The sequence below is a fragment of the Ostrinia nubilalis genome, chromosome 22 (genome assembly GCF_963855985.1).
Source record: "Ostrinia nubilalis chromosome 22, ilOstNubi1.1, whole genome shotgun sequence".
Taxonomy (NCBI): domain Eukaryota; kingdom Metazoa; phylum Arthropoda; class Insecta; order Lepidoptera; family Crambidae; genus Ostrinia; species Ostrinia nubilalis.
In genome coordinates, this window is record NC_087109.1 from 6,058,634 (window position 1) to 6,084,908 (window position 26,275).

Below are 26,275 nucleotides of genomic sequence, written 5' to 3' on the forward strand. Positions count from 1 at the left end.
CTAAGTCTTAACGTAACCTAACTTAGAACTTGTTTTCTGTGTGTTTGATTATAAATACTGGTTATACAAAATACCGTCAAAATGTTAATAATAAATAAGACGTAATTACTGCTAGATTACTCATTTTTATATAAGTTATAAATTGTAACTGGTTGAAAAAGAGGCTGACAAAGGTGACTGAGTTTCTTCCGCCACTTCTTCTCAGCACCAGCCCATTTTGTCCCGAAGTGGTGGTAGGGCAAGCTATACCTATTTGGGACGTGTATAAGTGCCCTGGAAAAGGGCTTTATACTGAATAAACCATTTGAATTTATAATTGGATTTTTAATTTGAAACTTGCTTAAACTACAGTATCTATTATAGTCCTATATATTTCCACGGTAGGGTTACAGGGGGCACAGTGACACACGGGGTACAGTAAAACAAGTTTAATATTTCTACCTCTTTTTATCAATTTATTTTTACTGGCCACACTGCCTTATTAAGCGTTCGCACTGCCATCTTGGTGCAGTTGTCTTTTCTCAATTTGAAAGCTGTCTGTTGAATTCTTGCAAAAAAACTGATTTTTGAAAGTAATTCGTATCTTTTTTTCACGAAAAAGATTTCGATTTTATTAGTACACTGTTTACCAAAGGTATGTATGGCTATTTTTTTAATAATTCTTGCATATTTCTTGTAATATTGACATCAGACGAAGGCCGGTGTTTATAACCTAAAGAATGTTATATGTTTTTGTGTTATTGAAGGGGGTCATGGGGTACAGTGAAACGGGGCACAGTAAAACATGTTTCAGTGTAAGATAAGTTTTTTGTTTTTAGAAAACACCACAATGGTTCGTAACCGGAAAAGAAAAACGGATATAGGGCTTCCTAATGAAGCAGATATGAACTTATGAGAAGCAGAAAATCTGAAAAATGTTAATTTTAGCACATTGTATAGGTATTTCAAGAAAAAAAAGGAAAACCGAGAAGAAGAGGGACAGGTCGTGCGATATACGCCCAACTACAAAGTGCGAAGAGTGTTTACGGACTGTGCCCCAATCTGTTTCATAGTACCCCTACCCTAGTTTTACTGTACCCCAGATCTGGGGCACAGTACAACAAAAAACTGATCTCGAAAAAGTGCCAATAATTTAAGATTACTTATAGAAACATGTAGTTTGATATTGTTGATTATTAAAGGGATAGCTAATGTAAATTTTCTTGAAAAGAGTTTATTAAAATAATAAGATATTTTGTTTCTATGAACAAAAAACGTTTTTTTGTTTCATTGTGCCCCACCTTACCCTATAATACGATATGATAGGAATATAACGTAAAGTATTTTATGCTAGATTTTGCTTATTATTATTCTTCTTTTTGTGGTAACTTTATTAATTAAAGAATCTGCTTTAATACATTAATATTTCCTAATTTACAAATGACTAATGCCCAAAATTCTAACACGGGCGTTGGCAACTGCGTTCCTCTGGAGCAAATCAACATTCTAACCTGCTCCAGTAAGACTAACCCAGTCACGGCCATAAATGAATTAACAGAAAGGCATTCATTTGTTGAATTGCCAGAGGATGACAGTGAGTTGTTCGAAGTTTATACATTGCATGTTTAACAACTTGCCCAACTACTCCGAAAGCGTAGTAACTTACATTGCCGGTTTTATATCGAGAAAGTTAGCTCGCTCTGTAAAATGCGATATTTGCGCAAATTTGTTATTCGGAGATGCCAATGCCTACCAAAAAAGTCTAATAACTGTGAAAAATACCCGTCAAAAGACGTGACGAATGTTGTCATTAAAATTGAAAAAAATCTTAAAGGAATTTTTGAAAAGCAGATTCCGTCTGAACAGTATTATCTACATGCTTTTCGATTTTTCATGGAACATTTTGAAGAATCCAATTTGTTGAAATCGAACTGCGAACATGACACGACACACAGACTTTTGCTTATTAAATCTATAGTACAAACGTATATGGATCTGAGGTTTAAATACTATGGAAAGAAGACCACAGAAAAGATTTCGTTTCGCAATTACTTTAACAAAATCATATTATTCCGTAACGATTAAACGACTAGCAATTTTATTAAAGTTCGACATGTTAATTTGATTATTGTGCACCTATATTTTTATAAAGTTTGTATTTTAAGAACTTGATTATAATATTAATAAATCTGTGTAAAATGGTAATTTTCGTTTTATTTTGTTTACTACTCCGCCCTATTGGCTCTAGAGTGTGATTTTATAAAGCCTAAGAGTAGGCGCACACCGTTGCTTTTTCGTCGGCCGTTAGTTTAGTCGGGCAGTTGATCAGTATGGGCATGTATGGGAGTGCGCACACTACGCCGATTCGATTTGGCCGATTCTTCATACAAATTAAAATCGGGCACAACTATCGGCCAACTAAAAATCAACGGTGTGCGCCTACTGTAAAGCCTTCGCCTATAAATGGGGATAGGGGTGAAGTACTAAAGCCTGAGACCAATGTTTGCCATCAATAATAATTATTTTAAGTAAGATTCAATTTACGATACGAGAGTTTATTTAAATAAGTGTTACTATGCAAGTTAAAAATACATTTACCCCTAAAGTATACTAAATTGTATACTAAAGTATGGAATGTCATTTTAAAACAGTGTTCAACAACTGTGTAACTTTTTATTAGTAAGGGGGTTAGTATGGACGCTGGTAACATTGAATTTTAGGAAAGTTCCTGTTAATTCTGTAACCAAACCTATTATTGATACGATTTGAAAGAGCTTAAAAAGCACTTAGGCAGGATCCGTCATCAGTTTTTCTATATCTCACTAATCGTTTCCACTCTGTAGATAGTATAGATTTAAAGACCTTAAGTGCAGGTACTGAAAGCGTGGTTGCTGATCAGTAATCATTATTATACTCTGATACAACATTCTGATAATAGTTTTAATATAGGTCAGTTGAATAAATAAATTCGTATTTAATTCCTACAAAAGGTTTTATTTATTTTAATGTCTAAAAAACTCATTTTTGAACATTTTGAATTCAGCAAACACCGTGAACCCAATTCAACTATCGATAATAATGCGCGCAGCTCTACGTCAAGCCGCCATCTTTGTGCCAGACTAACTTTAGGTATGCACGTTTTTTTTTGTAGGTATTTCATGTCCTTTCTTTTCCTTAGTCTGAGGTGGCACTGTACCTAATTAACTGCATCATTAGATTTTTGAAAGGAGACAACATTTTGCCAGGATAACGCACTCGACATTCACTTTACTGATAACCATAAATCCCAATTAGAAGGTTTTACTTCAAACTCAAACGATACATTTGCTGCCCATTTTTGCTTTTTATGGTGAAGGGAGGGAGTGAAGATTATTTAAAGCAGCCAATTGCGTATTGGTTTACGAATATCCTTAAAAGTGATTTGAAGGACCTAACTGTGACATCACAAAGAAGAGCGTGCGGCGGAGTGCTGAAATGCTGACAAAACTTCGCAGTCCAGGTTTCAGAAGTCGTCGAGAATCCATCAAAATCGGTACTCACCCATTTGCTATTAATTAAAAGCTTTTAAAAAGTTCATTTTAAACTTAAGTTATAATTCGCTTTATATTACTTCAGAACATTTTTGGAGTTTGGAAACGTCTGTTCCAAGTTATTAGCTTAACTCTACGTTTGTCACTGCCTAATATACAATCAGTAATCATAGCCACAGCAGTTTTGCACAACATCTGCAGAAATATGAACATTGAAGAAGTTCCCTCAGAAGGAGGCGCTAGTTGATGAATGGTGCTTACCAAAGAAGTATAAATGATTGGCGATCATATGAGATCGAAGTAAGATTTAAAAATCATGGAATAGTTAAAACAGGAAGTACCTACTAAGGTTAAGTGCTATTGGCGGAAATCTAAAAGAAAACTGAAGTGGTGCCAGACCAGTGTATTGAATGATTTTGCTGCTATAAGTACACCATCAAACATCAAGATAGAATTAAGTAGTCAGATCTACGACTTGTGAGCAGGGCCGTAGCTAAGTTATCAATTTCTCGTTGAAAGATTCCTATTCTGTTCGGTGCCATGCGGCTGTGGTCTGTTTTAATACAGGAGGTTTGAGGTTTGCAAACCTGCCTTTACATATCAGTGTGCAATGAAAGCCCAGGAAAAACGCTAAAGCGTCTGGAAGAAAAGAAATTATCACTGTGCCTGGGGGCCTGTTGGCACAGTTTATACCTTCTTTTTTGTCATGTAAATGGTTTTGTGTCAATTTTTTTTTCTATCCATAATAATAAAGCTCGTTCTATTCTAACTTTGCCTACAATGAAAGTGAAAGGAGCAAGATTGTAAAATTAACTTTGCGCCAATAAATATAATTATGGCAATTACAGGCCAAATCTAGTTTTTTGGAGTCTACAAAACAAGTCACAAATCGTCATGAAATTAAGCGCGTAACAATACTTCAAGCAGAAAGCGCATTGTGGCTTGAATTACGTAGGGTATTGAGTCTGGGCGCATCACCAAACGACATATATGAAGACGGCATCATTGAAATAAAATGCCCTTTTTCTGTATTGATCCAGATATTGCTATTCAGCAAAAAAGCTCTGATCAACCAAGGGATGACACAGCGAGAAGCACTTAACGTTCCCCGCTCATCGATGCAATATGCATTGAAAAGATATGAGATCAAGCTGGCCAGGTAATGCAGGTGTAAGGTGCACAATCAGTTCGAGATGATCAGATTATCATCTTAGAAATTTAAAAAACCGCTGCCTGACCATGTTGTTTTGGCCAGAAAATTACAAAATAATGTTGTTACCTAAACTTTAAGTGAATTGGGAACTGATTTTTCAAACTGCCGAGGGCAGTCCTATCACAACGCTCTGCTAACATGTCACTTCATGTCAGGCAAATACAATAAAATGTCATTTTGGACAAGAAAGCGGACCCAAGTGTGTTCGAGCTACCCAATAGAAAGAAGGAAGGCGATTGAAGAAGCGTTCGCGCCTTACAAGTTTACAACCAGCTTGCGGACGAGGCTTTTCTGCAAGGCATGGTGTTAGGTACTTCGTTACATTCATAGAAGACTTCACCGAAAACATTTATATTCTGCGTAACAAAGATAAATAAGAGTAACACAATATAGCATTAAAAATTTAAATTAAACCTTTAAATTAGCTATTAATAAATATATTTCTCTTTTAAGATTGATAACGAAGAGTTGACGCTAATCGAGGATTCATTGATGATTGATGATGCTTCTTCGGACAACAAGAAAAAACAGCTACTGTCAGTCAGCAGTGATGATGCTTCTTCGGACAACAAGGAAAAACAGCTGCTGTCAGTCAGCAGTGATTTTATTTCTTTAGAAGAAGAAGAGAAAGAAAACATATCAAATGGCGGGCAGACTCCCGAAGAAACGTAAATATTCAAGCAGGTTTAGTACAGAATGTAAATCCCCCAGGACTAACTATTTATACACTCAGCGGCACGGAATTTGGACCAAGCCTAAACACCCAGATATAAGGCCAAATTGGTGTTGTATACCTAAGTTTCGTGTAACATGTTAACAGAACATTTGCTTTTGTTAATTTAAGAGGCTAGATTAATAAAAAAATGCGTCTGTTTAACTTTTTTTTGACTCTAGAAACGCATTTCGTTGTTGGAGCGTAAAGAGTACGGGTAAGTTTAACCGCCTTTTACACAAGAAGACCAAAAAGTGGCGAATTAAGGTATATGCCAGCGCGTGATGACCCGATTATAGTGCTTGCAACGATATGATAGGAATATAACATAAAATATTTTATGCTAGATTTTGCTTATTATTATTCTTCTTCTTTTTGTGGTAACGTTATTAATTAAATAATCTGCTTTAATACATTAATATTTCCTAATTTACAAATGACTAATGCCCAAAAATCTAAGTTTACGCGAATCGTGGAATTAAATCCATAAAGCGTTAGTCTCCATAGAAAATGACACACAACAGAAGAGAGCCGTTATATGCGAAGCGAAATTGGAACGTTTTGCTTTTGAAACGGCCTACTTACAAAGTCCACTCCCATAGAATAGAACGCATCCAAAAAAACTTTACACGATACCTTGCTTTTAAAAGTCGCGACTGTCCCCGAGGTGCTAATTATTCCACTAGACTTTCTTTTTTCAAAATGACTTCCTTGGAGAGTCGACGGAAACTACTGGATCTCATGTCTTTGCACAAGCTCATTCATGGTAGATTGACTTGTCCCGGTCTGCTTCAGCGGGTTGATCTCGCTGTTCCGTATCACATTCCAAGACATCCATCTACAAAAACATTCAGATTGCCCCACTGTACAACCAACCTGGGTAAGGGCGCCCCCTTGTATCGATGTATGCGTACTTATAACGACGTCAACGACCATGGCATCGACATCTTATTGGATTCAGACCGTTTAATCAAGGAAAAATGCATCAGCTACTTGAAGTTGTGTGATAGCCTCAGGTGATAGCTAATGGCTAAATAAGGAACTGTTGCCAAATTTTATTTTTACTGAGTTATTAACTATTTGGATTGTTTTGTTAAAAATTGTTTTTTTCTTCTATGTGTACCACAAATTGTTGAGACAATATTTTCAAAATCATAATCATAATCATTTATTTATTGCTTCATCGTCATTAAGACATTTTAAACCACAAATCGTTGAGACTTTTCATCGTCATTAAGACATTTTATTTTAAACCACAAATCGTCGAGACATTTTCATCGTCATTAAGACATTTTATTTTAAACCACAAATCGTTGAGACATTTTCATCGACTTTAAGACATTTTAAACCACAAATCGTTGAGATATTTTCATCTTTGTTATGACACATTTTAAACTACAAATCGTCTAGACATTTTCATCGTCATTAAGACATTTTATTTTAAACCACAAATCGTCGAGACATATTTATCGACATGAAGACATTTTAAACCACAAATCGTCGAGACATTTTCATCGATATTAAGACATTTTAAACCACAAATCGTTGAGACATTTTCATCGTCATTAAGACATTTTAAACCACAAATCGTTGAGATATTTTCATGTTTGTTATGACACATTTTAAACCACAAATCGTCGAGACATTTTCATCGACATGAAGACATTTTAAACCAGAAATCGTCGAGACATTTTCATCGATATTAAGACATTTTAAACCACAAATCGTTGAGACATTTTCATCGTCATTACGAAATTTTAAACCACAAATCGTCGAGACATTTTCATCGACATTAAGACATTTTAAACCACAAATCGTTGAGACTTTTCATCGTCATCAAGACATTTAAACCACAAATCGTCGAGACATTTTCGTCGTCATTAAGACATTTTAAACCACAAATCGTCGAGACATTTTCATCGTCATTAAGACATTTTAAACCACAAATTTGTTGAGACATTTCATCGTCATCGAGAAATTTTAAACCACAAATCGTTGAGACATTTTCGTCGTCATTAAGACATTTTATTTTAAAGCACAAATCTTCGAGACATTTTCATCGACATGAAGACATTTTAAACCACAAATCGTCGAGACATTTTCATCGTCATTAAGATATTTTAAACCACAAATCGTTGAGACTTTTCATCGTCATTAAGACATTTTAAACCACAAATCGTCGAGACATTTTCACCGTCATTTGACATTTTAGACCATAAATTATTGAGAAATTTTCAACGTCATTAAGACATTTTAAACTACAAATCGTTGAGACGTTTTCGTCTTTTGTTATGACACATTTTAAACCACAAATCGTTGAGACAATTTCATCGTCATTAAGACATTTTAAACCATAAATAGTTGAGACATTTTCACCCATTGAGATATCTTTTTTTTTCATATTTGTTAAAATACGTTTTGAACGAGAAATCGTTAAGAGACATATTCGACCTTGTTAATACACATTTCGAACCACAAATCGTCGAGACTTTTCATCCTTTCGATACGATAAATTTTTATCCTTGTTAAACACATTAGGCATTTTAAATCATAAAATGGTTGAGACATTTTTGCCCTTTGAGATATCTTTTTTTTTTCAAAATAGGGATGGGCAGTGTAGGCCAAAATCTTCATTTACTCAATTACAGAGAGAGTACTCTTGCAGTGGAGACAAAACAATCTGATGATGACGAAGAAAAGATGATACCTCAAAATCGGGATCACATTACTACCACAACGCGAACGACACGACAACGAAGAACAAATAATTATTTTGCAGACATATTGAAAAACAAAATCCTACTCAAAGAAAACGAACAATGCATTTTGTTTTGTAACGTTTTTTTAAAGACATATCACTGACTGCAATCAAAAGGTGGTAGGTATATTTTTAGGACTTCGAGTACCATGAGCCATAGACAATAAACAACAAGTTATTAGTTCTATTAGGGCTGATATTTCAATCGTCGGATAACTTTTAACTGAAGAATAAGTTTGGCATATTGACAGTTTCAGTATGGGAAATATGTCAAAATGACAAGTTTAGTCCTCAGAAAAGATATCTGACGGTTGAAAAATTCTTTCTATACACAAGAACAGCATTTCTGACCAGCAATACAATTTTTTTTTTTTAGCAATCGAAAGCCGCACTTAGCCTCTTGATTAGGCCATTGTGCGCGATTTGTTTTGTGGTTTATCTTTCTATTCCAACCAACCCAGATCCCCCAAATAGCAAGCAGCCTATTTAGGAAACCTTTAGCCCAGCTAGTGTGCTTGCAAAAATACCAATTTAGGCCCGGTTTCCATCAAAGCGGAGCAGAGCGGAGAAATGTTTTGAATAACCAATCAGATTTCATTCAGACAATTTCATTCAATCTGAATGACACCTGATTGGTTGTTCAAAACATCGCTCCGCCTTGATGGAAACCTGGCTTTAACCATCGTCTGAAATAAAAGCAAAATAAATAAATAAAAAGGTTAGGAAAATAAAAACACGTCAATATTAAACATGTGTAATTAACAACAATTATTATTATTTACAAGCTTTCCTTATATTATATTTATTTGTCAAGAGTGATTGTAGGGTTTATAAATACTCCATCTGTCCACGATTTACCCTGTTAGGACTGATATTTCAATCGCCGTATAACTTTTAACTGAAGAATCAGTTTGGCACATTGACAGTTTCAGTATGGAAATATGTCAAAATGACAAGTTTATTCTTCAGTTAAAATTTATCCGATGATGGTAAAATCAGCCCTTAGTGCGGCAAATGCGGCAATTCATGGATAAGATATTGTTTTTATGGCCGTATACAGAAATAAAGCTGGAAACTTATAAGCGCTTACCAGCGCTTCTCAGCGCTGGTAAAACGCGCAGGAAGATAGTAATGAACGCGCGCCCATAAGAACTGAACGGCGCCGACAAGTTTCAACACGCGCTGGTCAGCGCTGGACGCTGCCATATAAAATGCCATTCAACTTGCTTCCTTTGTGAACGAACGGACCAGCGCTTATAAGTTTCCAGCTTTCTTTCTGTATACGGCCTAAGACTTGGAAAAGAAGGTAATTGCGGACCTCTATTTATGTCGTTATCTTGTATCTACCCCATTACTATAATCTTAACAAATATGAATTAACTTTCTGAATGGTTTATCTTCCAATATCTTAAAATGCACACGCACAGTTTTAAACTGAAAAAGCTTCTGGCAGCTTGGTGCTGCAGAAATAGTCTCTCTTAAACATTATTAAGTCTATTATTATTTTAACATTTTACAGTTGGACTAAAGGAGAAATTGGATAAGGGTCATCGCCCACGGCGACTTTTTGTAGCGTTTCGTAAACGAGCGACAGTATCTCTACTAACGCGCGTTAGTCGCATTTGCAACGCACTACAGAAGCGAAGCAAACGCGTTACAGCAGCGTGACTGTATCAAAGCAAACGCGCGACCGTGTCGGACGACATTGGGGAAAGAACGCAGGGAGGGTTACTGAATCGCGTTTGCATCGCGACAGTAGCTCTTTTATGTGTACGAGGGCACATAGCTAGCGACCGCATTGCGACTGTATCGATGCGAATGCGCGACAGAATCGCTACTGCATCGCTACAAAAAGTCGCCGTTGGCTCATTCCCACGGCAATACAGTTTAACGGTGTCCAGTGATGCTGGATCCCGGATATTATACAGTTAACAAGGCAACAAAGTTCAAAATAACGTGGCCGTATTACCATTGTGTTTAGGGCTATTATTGCTTGGCTAGGGCAGCCCTGGGTCCGGGGGCGGAGGCGCCATGCAGTTGCCGTCTGGGTAACGCTTCTTGAACGCTGCGATCAGTTCTGGCTCCACCAAGCGGACGCCGTCGACTTGGTTGCCGAGGGTTATCCTGGGATGAGAAAATTAACATGTAAGGCCCGGTTTCACCAAGGCGCAGTGGAGCGGAGAAATGATTTAAGTAACCAATCATTCTGTCAATTTCATTAAAACTTAATGACATCTGATTGTTATTTAAAACATTTCTCCGCTCCGCTCCACCTTGGTGGAAACCGGGCATTATGTACGAACGACAGCACATTTAAGCTTGTATTTTTTATTGCAAAATAGCTATTATCACAACTGCATAAGATGCTAGTGCTATGAATAAAATCAATAGTATCGGTATAGGTTATCGAAGTAAAATAAATCACTCATAATATCGATAATTTTAGATAGTAGACTATTACAAGATATTTCACTATCGAACTATTTTTGTAATACTATCGAAAGTATTATGATCACTATCGATACAATCTCTCGATAGTAGTAGAGTAATTTCAGGTGCCAGCTTTTGATTCATCAAAAGATTTTCTAGATTATTTTCACTGCTGCAACTCTTATGTAGCCAGGATCTAAAGCTGTTATATTATATACAGTTAATAACAATCATCATTCATCATTTTAGCAAAACAGGGCGTCGACTTTTAATAATATTATAAGTTTTACGTACCAATTAGGTTGTATATTATGTGGTCTCCCGAAAAGCTCAATCTTCCTCGTGCCCGGACTGAGACGTTCTGTTGAAAACAAAATAAAATATAGCACAGTAAAAATTTGGGCGAGGTAGTGCCTAACCGCTCCAAGAGCCCCCGCAGACTATAGACTTTTATCGGCGAATATTTGGCCAGCTTTTAATTTGTATGAGGAATCGGACGATACCACAAAGGAAGGAATATTACCTTCGGAATACAGCAACAACCATGAGCGACAGCTCATGGTTGTTGCTGTATTTTGTTTCGTTTTGTCGTTTGACAAAACGAAACCGATTTTAGGGTGTCACTGGATGTCCATTGTATGTCAATTTTCAAGATTATTTCACTATTTTGAAGAATAATCAATCACTGAAAGTTTATTTCATTCATCACGTTTCTGAAGCACTATTTCTCATAAACATCCACGATTTCACTCACGTAAAATCTGAAATATCTAAAAATTTTCAGTGTGCCAGTAAGTGCCTCTGAACTGTCAAATAGTTGAAAAAAAAAAACGGTTCTGTCGGACGCATTTTTTTATCACAGTGTTGCTGCTAGTGACATGATGACATCTCACTCGCTCAGTTCTTTGTTGATCTATTCCGCTAGGTATATGAACTTTATGGCCGATACCAAATTGGTGTCATGTGCGCACTTTCATACATGTTCATACATAACAGCCCGACCAAAGGATCGGCCGACTAAAGACTATAGTCTAAAGAGTGAAGTCTGTACTCACCAATAATCCCGTATATTTCGTCAGGCTTGTGCGAGGTGGCCCTCACTTCGGCCACGATGACGTCACAGTCCAGGCCTCGGTTCAGGTTCTCCGGGTTGCCTTTCATGCCCACCTGTGGAACAAGCACAAACTTAACAAAAATTATACCTGACGCGCTAGTCAAATAGTCGCTGTTTTAATCAAATGTCTTCCACTGACAAAGGCCACAGATTTCCACGATTTCTTCCAGGAAACACCAATAAAAAAAAATCTAAAAAATATTTATTACCCAAGCCAAGGATTTCTAACCTAAAGTGCGAAGGACTAACCAATAATAGTAAGACCTCATCATCATCAGGTTATATCTCCACTTCAAAGGAACACGACCCTGTCCAATGAGGGCTATCGTTTTTATACTTAACAGTTGGCACCCCTGGTGATTGATAGGACCTTACTCTACAGTGGCGCCATCTTGATGAGTGCAAATGCGATAGTCCTCCTGCCACTTTAGCGCTCACCAGTTGGTGCCACTGTCTTCGCTACTAGCAAGTGACAGGACCTTACTCTACAGTGGCGCTAACTGGTGAGCGCTAAAACGATAGCCCTCATTCACTAAAGTTAAACGGAGAATTTAGCCTACCTTACCACACTTCGCAGACGAGTTGAGAAGGCCTGATATTCGCATATTTTTACCCTAAGAGCTCCTAGAGTTAATGTATTGGCCACCCGAGCACCACCAACCTGAATCACCCCTTTTTCAAACTAAAAAGTAGTAGCAGTACTATTGCTGAACATATGCCTCCCCACAACAATTTCCATGCAGGTCGGTTCGTAGCGGAGTGCATACAGTGCTTTCCCGCAACCTTTATAAGATCATCTGTCCACCTTGTGGCTGGACGTCCCAAGCTGAATTTATTTATTTATTTTATTTATTTATTTATTTAAGGCTCACAAAACAAGTTACAGTCATATTCAGGCACAGATAATATTCCATAGATTAATCTAAACCGCAACTCTAAACATGTGTGCAAAATAATTTTTTTAAAGGGTTTCGGGATTTGTAATGAATGTTAAAATTAAGAAGGGAAAGAAGATTTGGTGAATCAAGTTCAGAGTGCAAAATCTTGTGCAGACAGACCAGTTCAAGACATTCACGTCTGGAGGCCAGAGACGTCATTTTGAAGCGCTGTAGCCTTGCCCTGTATGACCTATATTCGCGACCCAAACCCAATCTGAAGCAAAGAATATTCAGAAACTTTCTTTGGACACCCTCAATTCGGTCCGAGTGAACATTATAGAATGGCGACCAGATTACACAACCATACTCCAAGATGCTTCTGATCAGTGAGTAGTATAGGCATATAAGGGTAGATTGGTTCTTGAAGTCCCTTGTAGAACGTGTGACAAAGCCAAGGAGTTGAGTACATTTGGAGACAATATGGTCGTAATGACAACGAAATGAAAGACCCTGGTCAAAGTACACCCCCAGGTCTCTGACAACGGATTCGCGTCTTAATACAAATCCGTGTAGAGAATAATCATAATATGTTTTATTTTTAGAAGTACCAAAAGATATAACAAGGCATTTGTTGGTATTTAAGAACATATGGTTATCAGAACACCACTTGGCCACCAATGACAAGTTCCTCTGCAGTTCAGAACAGTTTCCAAGATCATTAATTTCTAAGAAAATTTTGAGATCATCAGCGTAGAGCAAGCAGGGAACCGTTAGTTGTTCAGCCAGGTCATTGATGAAAATCGAGAATAGCAACGGTCCCAGATGCGAGCCTTGCGGAACACCGGAGGTGATCGCTGTCGGCGATGAAAGATGCCCATGTACACTTACTATTTGACTCCTATTATCCAGATACGATTCTAGCCAGCGCAGTAGACTGCCGTGGACACCATAACCCTTGAGCTTCCGACAAAGTATGAAGTGATTTACCTTGTCAAATGCCTTAGAGAAGTCCGTGTAAATGGAGTCCACCTGGCGTCCCCGAGCAAAGGCCGAGCAGAGATAGTTCTTGTATTCTAAAAGATTACTCACTGTCGATCTTTTCTCGATGAACCCATGCTGGCGAGGGGACAGATGTTGCTTGAAGAAAGAATAGAGAATGCCATAAGTCACAGATTCGAATAACTTGGCGAAGCACGATAAAATGCTGATTGGCCGGTAGTTTGTACATTGGTCTTTTGCTTCTGATTTATGGATTGGAATTACATGAGCTATTTTCCAATAAGTGGGAAATTTTCCTGTCCTAAGCGAGTTATTAAAAATTATGTAAAGTGGTGCACATAGCTCATCGCAACAACTCTTTACAAAATGTGGAGGTATTCCATCAGGTCCCGCGCCCTTACTGCCGTCAAGACTCTTGATCTTAGCTTTTATACATTTTAAGTCGATTTCAGCAGTTGATAATGAGAAGTGATGATGAGACTCGGTCGCGTACAAGGTGTCATGGCTCTGTTTACTTTCAAATACCGACCCAAAGTAACTGGAGAACATGTCACATATTTCTTCAACATTTGAGGAAATGGTGTTTCCATACTTCATTGTCAGGGGCATTGAAGAAGACGCTTTTTCACCATTGACATATTTAAAGAAATACTTGACATTATGTTTTATAGAAGTTTCAACTGAATCAAGATAACTTTTGTAGCATTTTTGTAGGAGAGACTTACAGCGAGTGCGAAGAAGGCAAAAAGTATCATAGTCCAGTGGGTTACCGTATTTCCTGTATTTTTTATGGTATTTGTTTTAGCGTATTAGAGCCGGACTAAACCAGCAGGGAAACTGATGGATTTTTTTGTTTTTTAGAGGTGTATGTTTATGAATAATTTGGTTTAGTTTTTCATAAAATGTATTCACAGTTACATCAATATCATCACCCGCCAGACAGTCATCCCAATCGATTGAGCTTAGATCACCCCGAATACCATTAAGGTTACACTTATAGAAGTTAGGTCTTTTTCGATGCGTACCAGAAATAACCTTCGGTGGTAACTCTGAAGTAGAAAAGTCTATTAAGAGTGGTGGGTGATGGCTATCCATTCGACTAAGTGCATCAGCGCCATATACAGAGAGTGAACTCTCAGTGCTTAGAACGAGATCAAGAATTCGATTGTTCTTGTTAGGTATACTGTTGAACTGTCTCAGATTACACAGTGAATAAGATTCCAAAAAAAGTTGAGATTTTGCATCAGGTGCGGGGGTGGGAATCATGTCGATGGAATCTGAATACTTAAGCCACTGAATGTTACATGCATTAAAATCTCCAAAACACAAGAAACTAGAGTTATCTTTAAGTTGAAGCAGTCTTCTTTGGAAATCAGTGTAAAAAGTAGTTAATTTAGATAGGCATAAGTCTGGTGGCAAATAACATAAACAAAGTATTAAGTGTTTGTTAGATGGAAAATTAATTCGCAACCAAATATCCTCAACTTCACTCTCCCACTCATATATATCATAAACAAAGTATTAAGTGTTTGTTAGATGGAAAATTAATTCGCAACCAAATATCCTCAACTTCACTCTCCCACTCATATAATCTTTATATTAGATTGCTACGGCTACTCCACCCCCCTCTGTTTTGTGAATACTAGTGCTACAACGGTCCCTTCGAAATATTAAGTATCTTGAGTCCAAAATTTCTGCATTAAAAACACTCGAATTAAAATTAGTCTCTGTGAGACAAATAATATCATAGTTGCAGTTGAGAATATTTAGATAAACATCTTTTAGTTTACTCCTAATACGATTAACGTTTTGATAATAAATTATTATTTTACTATTCATTATTTAAGGAAAAAAAATCCAAATAATATTTATGAGGTACAGTATGAGAAAAAGGGCGTAACATGGACATTCGACATAAGCTTCGTTTTGTCCATGTTCATCCTCAGGCCTACCTGTTGGGAAACTCGATTAAGGTCTTCGAGCATTGTGCCAAGATCTTCCAACGATTCTGCCATGACCACAATATCGTCGGCAAACCGAAGGTGAGTGATGTACTCGCCATTAATGTGATAACAGTGATAACTTATGGCTCGGAAACGTGGCCTCTCACTATAGGCCTTATACAGAAGCTCAAAGTTGCACAGCGTGCTATGGAGAGGGCTATGCTTGGTGTTTCTTTGCGAGATCGAATCAGAAATGAGGAGATCCGTAAACGAACCAAAGTCGCTGACATAGCCCGACGTATTAGCAAGCTGAAGTGGCAATGGGCAGGGCACATAGTACGCAGAACTGACGGCCGATGGGGCAGAAAGGTTCTGGAATGGAGGCCGCGTACCGGAAAACGCAGCGTGGGACGTCCACCTACAAGGTGGACCGACGACATCGTAAAGGTAGCAGGGAAGCGCTGGACGCAGGCCGCTACCAATCGATCAACATGGAAAGCATTGGGGGAGGCCTATGTTCAGCAGTGGACGTCCTGTGGCTGAAATGATGATGATGATGATGATGAGTATGAGAAATAAAAAAAATAAAAAAAAAGATAGATAATATAATATTACAGTTTTTTTAAACATCCTAAGTTTTTAATAAGTATAGAACTAGAGTCCTCATTTTTACGTACAAATATAGCCAAACTAATCTGAAAAGGAGCGATTTTGAACAAAGAAGACTGAAGAATCTGAATTTTGATATATTTTTTGTAAAGGTTTTTGTATATTAGTGTAGAATACTGACCAAGCAATGCTCCTTGCCGTGGTTAAGCCAGTGCCCCGTGCGACTGGTGCGGATGATCTTATAAGGTCATCTGTCCACATTGTAAAGATGATGATGATGATGATGATGATAATGATACTGACCAAGCAATGCTCCTTGCCGTGATTGAGCCAGTGCCCAGTGCGGCCGGTACGGATGATCCTCTGCAGCTGGTTCGTCTTCACCCAGATCAGTTCATCCACGCGCTCGTAGCCCCACAGCTTTAGGCACTCTCTGCCCAACTCCATGGCTCTGGTGACAAGATACGACAGGTTATCATCATCATTTCAGCCATAGGACGTCCACTGCTGAACATAGGCCTCCCCCAATGATTTCCACAATGGCCGATTGGTGGCGGCCTGCATCCAGCGCCTTCCTGTTACCTTTATGAGCTCGTCGGTCCACCTTGTGGGTGTCCCGCTCATTACCACTTCAACTTGCTAATCCGTCACGATACGACAGGTATGTGCAAAATATGAATTTAGACTTTATTGGCCATTAAACTAAGTTTACTGTCGTCTGTATACTTGATTGCAAGTCAATACAGGATGGATTTTTGTAATGCCACCTGAATTACTTTCGGAAATCTTGGAAAGCTTTGAATTCTCTTTCTTTTCAAAAATAAATGTTTTCTTTGAGTAACATTTTCTATCCACAAGAGTACTTTGCCTTCAGGTGGCATTACAAATACAAAATTCCACCCTGTATTTATATGCCAGTCAGTTTTTAGTGCCATGTAAGTCAAGCTTACCTGCCAGTGACCCACAGGAATATAAGCCCGCTGTCCTGCAGTTGCGGCACGCCGAGACACCTCATCTCGTCATCCGACATCGTTCCGTAGGGCAGCTCCATATGGATGTCCCACGGCGGGTCGGCCATGATCACCGCAAACTTGCCTGCGAAACACCTGTACACTCATTAACGCCTCAGAGATTCTGCGCCGGAGAAGTTTGTACATTTGGTTTTGAATCTAATCTTCTAAATATATAAAAGGAGAAACTGACTGACATATCAACGCACAGCCTAAACGGCTAAACATAGGCACTTGAGATTTGGAAGGGACGTAACTTAGGTACCGTAGAAGTGCACTAAGAAAGGAATTCCCGAAATTCCCACGGGAACGGGAATTAGCGGGAAAATACTTTTGTATGAAAAATGTAAACCGCTTAAGTTAGACGCTTGAATTTTTTGGCATGATACCTTAGTAAACTTAAAGCTTAGTTACAACAGGATATTGCAAAATTCCCACGGGAACGAGAGTTAGCGGAAAAAAACATTTGTATGAAAAAATCTAAACCGCGTAAGATAGATGAAGGGAGTAAAACGGGATCCACGCTATACACTATAGATCTGCGTATTAAAGTAGGTAATGCGGGCAGAGGACCGGTCGTTATGGAAATCCTTGGGGGAGGCCTTTGTCCAGCAGTGGACGTCATTTGGCTGAAATGATGACGACGATGACTATGTCGACAAGTAGGAAACATAAAAAAATTTAACAAATTTTTTACTCACGAATTACTATTTTCTTTATGAATTAACAAACATTCACATAAGTAATTACAGTGTAATTTTAGAATTAAAACTTACCTAAGAATGTCATGTCAAGATACCGCAGATCGCACTGCAGCCATTGTGGTGGAGTCAATGTCAATACTCCATCAGGCTTTGACACCACACTTGCACCTAGAATAAAAAGACAGTGAAAAATTCTGCAATTCTGTGTTCAAAGTTTACAAATTATGTAACAGTAAAATCAGTAAATGCTAGTATTGAACCAAAATAATATAGTAATTTTATCCTCTATGGCTAAGTCAATTTTTATAATCAGAATAATGTATAATTGTAGTTAAAATTACTTACCATTTTGTGCAATCTTCTGTGAAGATTCAGTTGTTATTTTGTTGGAATTTGCATTTGGATCCGTATTGTCCACTTCGTAGTGCACATACCTGTAAATAAGTTTAATTTGTTCAAAATGTCCTTTTATTTATTTATTTCAAACTTACATGCACATAAATCACAGTACATAAGGCGACCTTCATTCTAGAGCCAAACAAACAATAGCGTAGACGGTACTTCTGTTCTACTATTGTAAGAAAATAAAGACATTTTATTTAGATTTAGTCTAACTAGACTTACTTGCAGCTATCCATATGGAAGCAGGTGTTCAGAAACGAGCAGTCTCCCAGCGATTCATCCGTATGGCTCTGTATAATCTTCTTGAAGTGGAGTTTCTTACAACTGTACCCCTGCACTTCTGTACCGTCTGGTTTCTGAACTGAGAACGCTCGAACGCATTCCGCGCGGGTGCCGTGCGGGCAAAACTCCATCACTTGAGCACCTGTAAACAAAACACTGATAGTTCTAGAATATTCTATGTTCCCACGATGTATAGATCGTTTCATCCACGAAGACACGCCCCACTAATTTTTGGTTGAGAGAAGCGCGGGGTGCGGGGTTTGATCCGAGCAATCCGAGTGTGTTTATTGTAGTGTGCGTGTGCACTCATGGATAATTTAGCGTGTACCGATAACACTCAAACCTTAGCGGAAGAATGGTGGGGCGCGTCTTCGTGGATGAGTGGATGAAACGATCTATCTATAGTACAGGCTAGGGTCCTAAAAAAAAATTTTGGTTCGTCAATTTGAAAATTCAAAAAACATTGGAATATTTTTATTTGTCAATCAAACACGTAATTACGATGTTATGGTGCATTGAAGTTCCGCGTGATGTCACAAAAGTCACGATTTTAGGCACTTCTTGACGTCACGTGCCTCTATCAAACTTTGGCGCGCTGTATCTCTTTAAAGGATGATGGGCACTTTTCTATGAAATCTGGGCGTAAAACCAACAGAAATGTAACTACTATTATTTGTTAGGACTTAGTATCAGAAATATATTTTCATATAAATAACTACCAAAAACTTCCGGGTTTGCTTGGAAATTGACATAATGTATAATAGTCATAGGTGTTTTATTGCGCAAACAAAAAATATTATTAATTAATATACCTACATTGATACATTAAGTTATTTATCAATTATTATGTCCGAGTGGGGCCAACAAATGGAATAAAATAAGTACCATATTCTACATTACGTGCGTAGGACCACACCTACTCGTGGGTACCATTTTGAGAAATGAAATGAACACAGTCATGTTTCAATGGGATTTCTACCAGTTAAGCTGTAGGTAGTGTTGTCGCATAATCGATCACGAATCGATTATTAATCGATATTGCCAAATAACGATTTATCGATTAACAATTCGATTAATCGATTTCATTGATTACCATCATCACTATCATTTGATTGTTAGTTTGATTCCTTATTTTCAGCATTATACTCGATTACTGCAATCGAATAATCGATTGTGATTTATTCGGTATACTTACATACTTAATCGATAGAATCGATAGTAATATATGAAACAATACTATCAATATGATTGATACAAGCAATTAAATGGACCTAATACTATTTTTATTACCCTAGTGTGATGTGAAATACTATGGAAACTTTGCATATTCAATGACCTCTATCTCCGTATCCCCGCGTATTTCAGGATTGTTGTCATACTATGAAATGAAGTACTAGTATTTAGCTTTAATTTAGTACACTTTTTGTTTCTGTTGGTTCAACGCCCAATTTGCCCATCATCCTTTTTCATTAGTTTGAAAAAGTGAAAAATATGTGTCGAGTATTTTTTGATAAGCTGACTGATGAATCATTCAATAACATGCTGCTTTTTTACCTAGAAAATATCTCTATTAGACTATTCTATGCTTTACTTTCACATAAAAATGACAATAATCTTGCTTGACCAAAATATATTACATAAGAATTTGGTACCATACCTCCTTGACTTTTAAATTTGTCTGCTAAAGACTTCTCTTTAGCTGTGGGCTTGCTCAACAAATCCATTATCTCTTCTCCCACTCTTTTGACCGCCTTTTCTCTGCTCGAAGGCATTGCCAGTAAAGACTGTAAGAAGAAATAAAATTGAAATACATACTTGTATGTCTAAAAGATGCCTACATATTCAAGTAATTTTAAAGTTAAGTTACATTCAAAACATTATGAAACTTGCTCATGAAACTTGGCAAGTTAGAACAAAAATAATAGTATCAATTCTAAAAAGCTAATACAGGGTGACTGGAACTGAACCCGCCATAGCTAATACGCGTATAGAGGAGGTCATTTGCTAATTATTGAACCTTACTTTCTATGACTAAAGTTTTATAGTTTAGAAGATATGTCAATTTTTATACTTTTTTCAGATTTTTCCGAAATTTGACCTAAAGACTGCTTAATTTTTTTTTCTCGCATGATTTTAACCGATTTTTTTATTTGATACTAATATCGAATAAACCTTTAGTCAAACCAAATAAATTTCAGATCTAGATAATGATTCAATAACTAGTTACGAGCCGCCAAAGTTCAACAAAATTACAAACCACGATAAACAATTCAAGTCCGAATTCGATTTTAAAAAAAACTAATGGTGATAATGGATTGCCAATGATCTTAAAAATATCTCTAGCTTCTCTTCTTTCCAATGATATATCACACGTAGTAATTAGATATTGAAATTTATTAAAAATTCAAAGTTTATGGAAGAAAATGGAGTAATAATACGAAAATTATCCATACAAAGTTTCTTCAAACATCTCATATTTTCTGCTATACTCCTTTTCATAACTATTTTTGTGTGTTTTTTTGAAAAATGAATTTAAAAATAATAATAATCACATTATGAAGAAAAGAGTTTAAAAAAAATCAAAATCAACTTTGTATGGATAATTTTTGTATTATTACTCCATTTTCTTCCATTAACTTTGATTTTTTGACAAATTTCAATATCTAATTACAACGTGTGATATATCATTGGAAAGAAGAGAAGCTAGAGATATTTTTAAGATTATTGGCAATCCATTATCACCATTAATTTTTGTTTCAATCGAATTCGAAGTAGAATTTTTTATCGTGGTTTGTACTTTTGTTAGACTTTAACGGCTCGTAACTAGCTATTCAATCATTATCTGGATCAGAAATTTATTTTATTTGAATAAAGACATATTCGATATTAATATCAAATAAAAAAAACTGTTGAAATCACGCGAGAAAAAAAATTGAAGCAGTTTTTAGGTCTAATTTCGGAAAAATCTGAAAAAAGTATAAAAATTGACATATCTCCTATACTATAAAACTTTAGCCATAGAAAGTAAGGTTCAATAATTAGCAAATGACCTCCTCTATACGCCTATTAGCTATGGCGGGTTCAGTTTCAGTCACCCTGTATAATAATTTTCGGATGACTGGCTAACTTACCATTATATCTGTATCACCCTTTGCAACCTTCTTTTCATCTGGCAAAGTCTTTGACACTTTCGGTTTTGTGCTTTGTTCAACAACATCCCCTAAGAAGAAACAAAAATAATATTTAAGTGTCAAGTTATATTGTGTGGAGTATAGACTAGCTAGAGCATTTCTATGGTCTGGTCCGTGAGCACGTAGAATTTTGCCCAATGACCCCAAGCTACCCATCCTTATCGCTCGCGCGTAATTATGTTGCTATCGCGCTCGCACACTCACTGCGGGCGCCCGTCGCACAGTCGCAACAGCAATATAATTACGCGCGAGCGATAAGGATGGGTAGCTAGGGGTCATTGGACAAAATTCTACGTGCTCACGGACCGGGCTTTATGTAATGTAACATTCTTGCAAATGGTAAACAATATAGGTAAAGTGACTTTGTGACAGTGCGATACACAACACATTTCAGTGGTTTGTTGTTCTGTTACATGTAAATACTCTAGTCCAAACTCCAACTCCAAACTTTGAAACCTTGGGGCCATTATTTTTTTCGGTATGTTGCAAGGGCCATAACAATTTTAATTTTTCTGCCCACCTATGCAAACATAGGCTTAGTCTTAAGCTGTCGCGGGCCGGATTGATGGCAGTGGCGGGCCTGATATGGCCCGTGGGCCATAGTTTGGAGACCCAAGGGTAGAGCAAGCTCTAGTCTATACTTTAAAATAGTAAGTTAAACTGTGAATATTTGGCAATACCTCAGATCATAGAAAGAGAATAGATATGAAGTCGCGCGTAACTACAACGAGAACCAGTGTCCCCACATTTCCCCCACCACAGCTCCCACACACACATTCAACTGTGTAAAAACAAAGCGACTGAGAGTCTACGACAACATGTGCAACCGGCTTAAAAGTGCTGTGATTGGCCAGAAGGCGTGCCTTATGGCCAATCAATGGCCGCGTGACGTGACGCACACTTTGAAAACGCTAGTGAGAGAACAAAGATAAAATGGAGTCGACAAGATATCGATACTTTAAATCGCTAGGGGCAAGGCTCGAAACTGATTTCACAAAATGCTTATGTATGAAAACCTTTTTATTATTAAACGTTATTTTTAACTACTATCACCTATTAACTTTTTAATTATGGCGATCTGCGTACCGCATATGTTTATCGAAAATAATGCCTATATTAGGCTTTCAACTAGCTCTTATAGTAATTACATAGTTGACAGTTACTAATTACTTCTACTGTTATTATTTTTTTGTAAAATCTTAAAATCGCAAGTAACACATCATTTTTTTATTTAAAATTATAAAATAGAAAATTATAATTTACTTCTATTTATCGATAATAGGAAACCGCATTAGAACACGAGCACGGCACTATGTTACGACAGGCACATGCGGCCGTACTGTGTATTTTCACACGACAGTGGATACGGAAGAAATTAAATACATTGCGCAGTAGTTGAGCATGACATAAAGTGGTTGCTAACTAAATCGTCAATGTACAAGTGTGTTAGAATTTTTATCACCACTGATTTCGATATCGCAGTAACTGTTACGGCAATGAATTCGTTCGTAAAAATGTTTAGTTTTTTTTATTTATAAGCAAAATACCAATGGATTTGCAATATTTACATGTAGTAAATGACTCCATTGTTCCTGTAGTTCTTCGTTTCACTTGTTTTATTGCACGTAAAGACGCATTATCCAAAATATCGGAGAACATTTCCTTAGTACGACTGAATCGCGACTAACCTAGCTACGCGGCCGATGTTCGTTTCTGGGCATATCGCGGAGACACGCGCCACGCCCCCGTTTCACATCTATTCCCTTCTATGATCTGAGGGCAATACCTTTCCTCTTATGACTAGTAGATTGTTCTTCCATAAGAGCAGCTAGGACTGCGGCAAGTCTTACGGACTCTGCGCTCACCACTTCGATGCCACCGTCTGTTGTAGTCTCTGTCCTTTCTCTTATACTGTAACAAAATAAAGAAGATTTTTTTGGTCATAGATTGTAGGCAAAGTTACGGTACATTTATTATTATACTGCATATTTCATGATATTATTTAATATGCCAGTTGCAGACCAAGACCTTAGCTAGTTTTCCATAGTTGTATGCAAACTGCAAACATGCATGGTGTATGGACTAAGCATTTATATTCAAGTATTGTTGTAGGTTAAATGTAGTACTTTCTTTCTTTACTTTCTAAGCCAAAGTAACTACTAAGATCGTCGAGAAGCTCTTCATAATTATAACAAATTATTAATTCATAAACATGGGTATTACAGGATGTCATGCACCTGGCAATAGGGTCATATTATAACTTACGTAATCAACTTCTGAGTGGCAAATTTTTCAAGTAAACTGGCCACGATCCCTGCATCGACATCTCCAAGGCCTGGCAACAGAGCGCTGGCCGTTGCCGGCAACTGGAGTTGCATGTCTGAGAGCACTTGCAAAAGACGCACTTCCAGCGAAGCCGAAGGCACTGGTGGTTTTTGTTTTTCAGCAGAAGTAGGCGCTGCAACTACAATATTTTTACAAGTTAATCGAATGCATTTGGGTAGGTAGAAATCAACGTTAGATGTAACAGAGATGGATGGCATCTCAGGGAAATAATTGCTTAAATAGAAATTTTAAGTTGATGCAGTTTATTTAATATACATAGCTAGATGTGAATGTAGGTACAAAAAGTAGGTGAGTAAAACTTTTAGGGCAGTTTTGTATTGAATATGGTTAACATCAAACACCTGTAGGATTCACAAGCATTTAGAAATCGTACACAGCAATTTAGCCTGATTTAAAATGTATAACAATGCTAACCTATAATAATTATAGACTTACCATCAGTTTTTTGAGGAGCCGGACTAGATACACTGCGTTCTTTACCACCTGGGGAGCCCTCAGACTTCTCAGGGACCGTTAAAGTGGCTCCCAGAATATTCTGTCGTTCTTTCTTCCGTTTCTCAAGCTTTTCCCGCAAACTGTTCCTTTTGCTTTTGACGGCTTGAATTTCTTCCCAAGCGTCAGACATTTTCACAAAATAACACCAAATTGGCAACCGATCGGTACGATTCAGTCAGTAAGTAATTCAAATCCAAAATGAAGCTAAACTAAAACTAAACCAGGCCCAACTAGCCATTGATGTCTTTTATTTCACAACCGAGAAGACGAGAAGAAAACTGTTTGTAAACTAAATTATTAGAAAGGCACTGCAGTCACTGCACTAGGTACATCTACTAAACTTAAAAATACTGCAAGTTTGCCACCGAAAAGCCGAAAATAACCAATGCATAAATCAAGCAAAAAACAACATTCTTTTCATTCACAGAAGAGACAGAGACAAAATATATACTCTATGGACAAAATCGTAGATACTACGGACAAAATAGATGTTTTTTTTTAACATAGACTACGGCTACGGTCACCTACAATACAGTGCGCTGTGGCGTCTTTCCATTCTATACATAGCCAGAACGCAAGGGTGTGAAACTAATCGAGTATAGTTTGGATATGACTTTTTTTACTAAGCTCCTCCAAACTATACACGACCAGTACGCATACGCTGCGTACTGCTCGCGTATACTTTGTAGTGACTTAGGTCAATTATCTTCCTCCAAAATATACATCGCCAGTACGCATACGGACTAATCATGTATGTATTGTAATAAGTGCGTGATTACAATTATACGCGAGTAGTTGCATGCTAGTCATTTTGACTTATTGACCTCTCTTTCTATTACATACTAGCTTTCCGCCCGCGGCTTCGCTCGCGTGGAATTTTGTCTGTTACAGAAAAACAATATCGCGCGCGTATTTGCTCACCGTTTAGACCTACCCTGGACTACGACAAACATTTTAAAACCAAAATCAGCTCAATCGGCCCAGCCGTTCTCGAGTTTTAATCAGACTAACGAACATCAATTCATTTTTATTTATATAGCTAGATTAATTCATATCTGCGTGTCTACTTTAAACATTGAATCATCTTACGACACGTGTCATTGTTTTGATAAAGGATTTTTTGGTGTTTCTTATTCTGCCATAGAAAAGATATTTGTTTTGGGGCTGATATTTCACCAATTGTAGGTATGGAAATATGTCAAAATGATTTTGTTCTTGAGATAAAAGTTAATAAATAAAATAAATAATAAATAAATATCCTTAGACATTTTACACTGCGCTTCTAGTCCCAAACTAAGCAAAGCTTGTACTATGGGTACTAGACAACGGATATAAACATAATTAAACACTTTTTTTTTGTAAATACATACTTATTATACATAGAAAACACCCAGTCCAATACAAACAAATATGTTCATGCACACAAATGTTTGTACTGTGCGGGAATCGAACCCGCTACCACTTCGAATAACTACACCAAACGGCCGACAATACAAACCTAGCATTTAAAGTCTCGCATAATATTGTATTTAATGCGCGTTGAACTTTCTTCTCTCACTCTCTCTCATATTAATTAAATTGTTATTTAATTTGAAATCTACCTAATCAATTTAATTTCAAAAACCACTTACAATAGTTTTAAAAATCTAGATTTATTATAGATTCAGTAAAATAGTAATA

General features: G+C 37.2%; 1 protein-coding gene across 1 annotated transcript; it reads right to left on the reverse strand.

Moving 5' to 3' along the window:
* Positions 1-8,932: 8,932 nt before the first annotated feature.
* Positions 8,933-25,034, reverse strand: LOC135082777 (N6-adenosine-methyltransferase subunit METTL3). The gene is made up of 13 exons (XM_063977541.1): positions 24,536-25,034; positions 24,020-24,218; positions 23,541-23,665; positions 21,695-21,783; positions 20,221-20,347; positions 18,504-18,705; positions 18,225-18,313; positions 17,952-18,047; positions 17,116-17,260; positions 16,469-16,616; positions 11,678-11,789; positions 10,917-10,983; positions 8,933-10,316 (listed from the first exon to the last, which is right to left on the reverse strand). Exons 1-13 carry the CDS (start codon positions 24,723-24,725, stop codon positions 10,190-10,192), a joined length of 1,716 nt encoding a protein of 571 aa, XP_063833611.1. The 5' UTR covers positions 24,726-25,034; the 3' UTR covers positions 8,933-10,189.
* Positions 25,035-26,275: the final 1,241 nt, after the last annotated feature.